This window comes from Podarcis pityusensis (assembly GCF_964106645.2).
Source record: "Podarcis pityusensis genome assembly, chromosome: 5".
Lineage (NCBI taxonomy): Eukaryota > Metazoa > Chordata > Lepidosauria > Squamata > Lacertidae > Podarcis > Podarcis pityusensis.
Window position 1 is genome coordinate 73,848,419 of NC_138032.1, and position 6,292 is coordinate 73,854,710.

Sequence of the window (6,292 nt, forward strand, 5' to 3'; positions counted from 1 at the left end):
GTGTATGGCTTGCTATTTAAACAGCTCTACAGGTTGTGTGGCTTGTGGATTACGCCTTCAAAGTTTCTTTTGAAAACCTCTACCCCGGCTTGCAAAAACTTTGGATTCCACAGGCAGGAGGAAGAAACCGTCACATGCTTTCCTGTTTCATGTGTGTTAAATCCATTTGTTATGAAACACATTTACTCAAACTTAGCTGGTAATGTATGGTGTCCACTTTCCTGGTTAATGTAAAAGTTAGGCCAACTTAAGAATGGAGTTTTTAATAGTAACAACACTGGTTTAACAAGCAGCAGCTTTTCCCAGTAGTAGCAGTAATTTGCCAACCTGTACTTGTCTATGAACTATAGAAATCCTTCTAAGGTACAAATCATGGCATCACTGCCGATTTTATAGAGAAAGATCCTCTTCTGTCTATACAAATATTAGCCCAGGGGGTTTCTATTGCCCCACTTCACCCCCGCTGCTTCTAGGGGTCAGGGGACCCTCCAGAGCAGTTTTCAGTGAAGCTCAAAAGGGACTCGACAGGTAAAATCGGCATACAGGGGCAGAACACTATGGATGAGTAGCAGCTCAGTCACAAGGCTAATTCTTTAGGCCACCCTCCAGATGCTGCTAGATTTGATTCCAACTCCCATCCATTCCAGCACATCATTATTTCAGCAATACTCACTTTTGCACCTCCTCTTCTCTCAGTACATCATGGAAAGAATCAGCCTTGGTTTAACGTGGTCAGAGTTAGCTTAGCTGCTCCCTATGCTGCAACATTAAAGACCACCACTGTTTCAAAAGATTTAACACCTGATCACAATGGATGGAGGAAAAGCACCACAAAGGTGATACTGATACGAAGGCAGGAGTTTGGAGATTGCCGTAAGAATAGGAAATCCACCATCAATGAAGAGTTGCTTCTAAGATATTTGATACTGCACTTTCTCTTATGATCTTTGTGGAGGTTATGATCAAAACTCACAAGCATTAGTAAATTATACTTGAAATCCTTGTGTAATACACACCTTGACCTTGAAAACCCCCAAACTACTACCACCTTGTACATTGAAACAAATTATCCAAACATGAAAAGAGTTGCACAGAGGTTGATTGGGACTTAATGAACCAAATAGACCAGTGGTTCACCAATAATTTTTTGTCATTTTTGCATGGTAATATCACAAATTTTATGGTCTGTTTTAGCGCAGTGCAGTTTTCAATATTTTGGCCTAAATCGGTTTTGAAATCACATTGCGTAATGATTTTGACTCGGCAATACACAGCAATATATTACTCCTCACGCAAGGGAGAACAGGGCAGCTGATTGCAAGGCACCACTGAAATCACACAATGATCTCAGGCGATAATGCTGCTGATCTGAGCTGCCTTCCCTCACACTGACTGAAGCAAAGGGCAGCCGATCACCCTCACATCAATGCACTGTGGCACTACCTTCCCCTGGCACTGAGGCAGAGCAGCTTCTCAGTCAGCAGGAAAGCAGCACTGCCACAGTAGACATGCATCTTGTGCATTTTGGCTAGCTGCCACCGCAGGCTGCCCCACTGAAGGCAGCCTGATGTACCCCCCCCCCCCCATTCCTACTCAACCATGACTATGACTGCTCTTTCCCTCATCCCCACACCTGATCTCCATTTTCAGACATTGTGATATATTGGAATATTGTGATGTTCAGCTGCTGATATATCACAACACTGAAAGCCAGATATCACTCAGCCCTAGTCTTAATAGGAGCTACTCCACATTTTTGTTCAAAAAATTGCTTTGCGGAGGTAACTACCACAGAGTTATCAAATTTTTCAAAAGGGGTATTGAAAAATAGGGGGTCCTCAGTAATTAGCTTATTGGGAATCACTGAAATAGACTGATAGCCAAGATACCAGTATAACCTAGATCTTGTTGGACAACTGATATTAAGTTCAACAGGATTACATAGTTTTCCAGAAGTATAGACAGTATGCATCCAGAAAAGAAGCCCCTCCCACCCTGTAATGACACTCATGCTATGGGGAGGAAAAGCCACAACACCAGTTTCCTCCTCTTTTAATAAAAGTTCTGTAAAATAACTCTAGAAATATTAAATGGGGCAAGTATATTACTTCACTACATGTCTACCCACAGGTATAGATCGTTATTTTTCCCCAAAAAAGCAGAGTGGTCAAGCCAGAATCTGCCTGCAACTCGCCCCCCCCCCATTCTATTCTATACAAGACGTGTGCCAGAAACTAAGACTATTACCACCAATTGCGAAAAACACCATCTGTTGTTGTTACATAATGCTATCTTTCCAGATACATAGGAATGAATCTTCCAGCAAAATCCCCTAGGGAAAAAAGTGTCACCTTATGTTAAATAATTGCACAACAGATAATCAGGAATTCTCAGTTTTTAATATCTAAAAATCATGTTTCTTAATACAATATTTCTCCCCCACAGGATAATCTCTCACCTGGCAGCATCCTTGCACAGGATGCAACCTGAATTTCAGTTATATACCGAACTGCTCTCTGCTCCACCCAATTTAGTATCATTCTTGGCTTTTCAGCACATTTTTTTCTCCCAAATCCACGCAGGAGAGAAGGAGCAGGACAACATCCTCATCAGTCTGAATTGACATGGGAACTGAAAAGTACTGGACCATTCATAGGGAAAGTTAACTAGCAAGCTTCAGGGAAGAATTCTTATTGCCGTAATTTTTTTCAGCTGTAGCAAAAGGGAAAAAATAGGGGGGTTTGCAGCCCAAAATTTATTTCTAAATTAAGCCAAGTAGTGTAGTAGTTGTTGTTTTTAACCAAACCTATTCTTCCATACCTTCACAGCAACTGGTAGGAATAAATACAATGGCACCTGACTGCTTTGCACGCACAGAATGGAGAGGAAGGCTCTGGATTTTGTAGTAGCTTCCTTGCAGGAAGAGCTGTGAAATACAGTATGTGTCCTGAGTGGATGATGGTTCCCCTCTCCGCTCCAAGCAGCTGAGACACACACACAACAAAGCAGCTCAGGCCACGTTCTTGGCCAGAAAAGAGGCAGTGCCCACCTTAAGTGTTCTCAGTTTGTATGCCAAGTAGGAGTTGGCTGTTGTGCTACTGGGAATTTGCCTGCGGGTGGGGAGGGCAACATCCACCCTTTAAAAATATCCTACTTCTATGTGTACCATTTGAAATGCGGGTTTGGAGTAGGTGCGGGACCTGTTTTCCTTCCTTAACTCTTCATTTAATGTCGCCTGCAGATCTGCCCCTCCACCTTAAGCCAGTGGAGTTGAGTTCTTCATGCTCTCTGAAATAACTGAACCAGAAGTAGCAGCAGATGCTGACTTATCTCCCTAAAACAAATCAAGACACCTCCCAATAAATGCCCTCGTGGAAGTAGGGCATTTTGTGTGGTGCAGCAGTAGGAAGGAAGGAAGCTGCAAGTTCAGAAGGGGGGGGGGAGCCTCTGGCCAGGGAATGGACAGGACTCTTCCTATGGCTTTGCTCTCCCCAACCGCAGCCATCAGCACCTCCGGAAGCTAGAGTGTCGAGGGGCCTGGGGCGAGTTGGGCACTCCCTTCCCGGCGGGCATTGGGGACGAGAAAAGGGCTCGCATCTTTCCTCCGTCTAAACCGGATGGCGGGCAGCTCAGGCCAGGAGCATGGCGGGTCTGGGGATGGTCCTTCAAGGGGACACCTGGGGCCCCGGGTAGGGCTCTCCGCCGCACCAGAAATCCGCCGCCTGGGGCGTCTCGAGCAGCCACACCTCCTTGGGCAGCCCCGGAGGGTCGGCGGCGGGCGGAGGCAGGCTCTGCCCGTCCAGCAGGCGGAAGTAGTGGCAGTCCCGCCCGTGCTCCGGGTCGTAGGGCGGCGCGAGGATGTCGAGGAAGGCGGCGGGCCCGCCCACGGCGTCGATCTGGTGCAGGTTGTCGGTGTGCGGCGACAGCAGGCACGGCGCCGAGGCGGGCGTGTAGAGCTGGTGCGAGCGGAGCAGGGCGCGCCGGCGGGAGCGAGCAGGAGGGGGCTGCCCCGACGACGACGCCCCCGCGGAGGTGGCGCTTCCCGCCCCGGCTCCCCCGGCTCCGCCGTCGGGGGCGTCGAAGCAGGCGATGCGCAGCGTGCCGTAGAGCACCTTGAGCAGCCCGTCCATGCCCGGGTGGTCGTGCAGAGGGATGCAGGCGCCGGCGCGCAGCACGAAGACGCCCATGCTGAAGCTCTCCGTCTCGCAGATGTGCATGTAGCTTACGGGAGGCTGCGCCAGGCCCGGCACCGCCGACGGGCCCCGCGGGGACAGGCGCAGGTCCTCGGCCCGGACCTCGTTCAGCAGCTGCTGCAGGCGGTGCAGGTTCTCCGCGAAGCGAGGCCCGCTCCCGTCGCCGCCGCCGCCGCTGTTGTTGTTACCGCCCGGCGGGCGGAACGTGAGGCGGGCTTGCCGGGCCACCCGCTGGATCAGGGAGGCCATGTTGTCGCGGGGCATCGTGCCGCCGCCGCTGCCTCCCCACAGCGGATGGTGCGAGGCTCTGCGCACGCGCCGCCTCGTCCGCTTTCCGCCTCCCGCTTCCCTTTCCCCCCCTTTGGTCCCGCTAGGCATTATGGGGAGTGTAGTTCTCTTCCTCGACCGTTTCTCTCTGCGGAGTTTATTTTTTTCTTCTGCTTGAAACGCACCTACACGGGGATCCCTGTTTTTTTAAAAAAAGGAAAGCTGAAGGGGACGGAGGGTTTTAATGGGGCAAAACTTGCCGGCCTTCTCCTTTCCTTTTTCTCGGAGAGACTACAATTCCCATGAGGCAGATGGGGCCGCGTGTCTGAAGAGTGTTTTCCTTCGGGGTGACAGGCCGCCTCCGTCAGCGGCTGGTAATCGGCATAACCTTCTGGCTTGGGCCGCAGGCGTCTTTGGGCTCCTGGAAAAAACGGTCACCCAGGAAACTTCTGTTTAGGAATGTTTACACGTTCTGGTTGCTGGCACACCATGTCCTCCTCAAAGAATTCTGGGTACTGTAGTTTGCTAAGGGTTGCTGGGAGTTGTAACTCTGTGAAGGGTGAACTACAGCGCCCAGGATTCTTTGAGGGAAAGAATGTGTTTTAAAGGTGTACACAGCCTTGTTTTGAAGGACCTGGGGCAGATTTCTGGCAGACAGTTCCAGAGCTTGCCCCTCTCACCACACTCTAGGATATTTCTTTCATAAAGGACGCACACATCTTAAGTCAGAAAGAACACATGTATTTAAAACAACATTTAATAATGAAAAATGAACCATTTAAAATTAAAATTGGTACTGTGCCTTTCCAATATAGAAGAGTAGCATTATGATTCTACCTCTCACGACTTTTGCTTAAGGTGTAGGTTTCACTGAATTTTCATGACACAAATATTTTGTTTTCCGCACTTGTGTAGTTTAGCCTAAGTCCAGCGAAATGCATTACTCTCTTCAGCTAGGTTAGCAAGAACAGATCATTTTTACAGTGAGCACAACTGACTTCAGGTTCTTCATTTCACCTGTTGCCATTGACGTTAAATTAATGCCTAGTATTTACCTGAGAAGTAAGAATCAGTGCAGATCTATAGGACTGCTGCAGCAGTGAGTGGACCATTAAGGCTGCAATATGCTCAGCTGAAATAAATGTAAGAATGGTTGGGATCAGGTTGTAAATATTAAAATACTGAAAACTTGCTGGTGCAATTTAATGCTTGACAGAGAAATGCTGTATATAGCAAACTTTGCATTAGTTTATTTGAGGAGAGTAATTAAGTTCCTAAGACTCCAAGCTGCATATCAGAACTAATATACTCAGTTTTCTTCTTTGCCAGCACTCTCTGTCCTTCCTGCAGATTCAAATATTGTGTCATACAACAACTTCCTTATTTCTCCCTCTAAGCCCAGCCAGTCTCTTATATAACATCCACACCATATATTTATTTATTCACAGTATTTATAGCCCACTCTTCATTGAATGTTTTCAGTACCAGAGTGAGGAACTAAGTAATAAAAATAAACAAAAACAATATGCAAAAATTACAAAATCAAACAAACAGGTCCAAAAAACAACTTAACAATGTTGCCATAAGGTAAACAAGCAAAACCACAGCAACAAAATTAATATTTCCAATTTAACAAAATTCCTAGGTAAAAACAAACAAAACATTCATATAGATTAAATAACCAATGGCTTTAGCAACAGTCCCCGCCCCCCCATCTTTCATCTATAGCAGCCCACTCTGTGTCAACAGACTCTTTCTTGCTTTTGAGTAATTTAACATCTTTCACCTTCATATATTCAAAGTACATGGCTCCCCAGCAAAGAATTCTGGGA

General features: G+C 47.3%; 1 protein-coding gene across 1 annotated transcript; it reads right to left on the minus strand.

The window, feature by feature from the left end:
- Positions 1-2,377: 2,377 nt before the first annotated feature.
- Positions 2,378-5,658, minus strand: ADO (2-aminoethanethiol dioxygenase). Its single transcript, XM_081007567.1, has one exon. The coding sequence runs from the start codon at positions 4,569-4,571 to the stop codon at positions 3,666-3,668; it is 906 nt and encodes a 301-aa protein (XP_080863693.1). The 5' UTR covers positions 4,572-5,658; the 3' UTR covers positions 2,378-3,665.
- Positions 5,659-6,292: the final 634 nt, after the last annotated feature.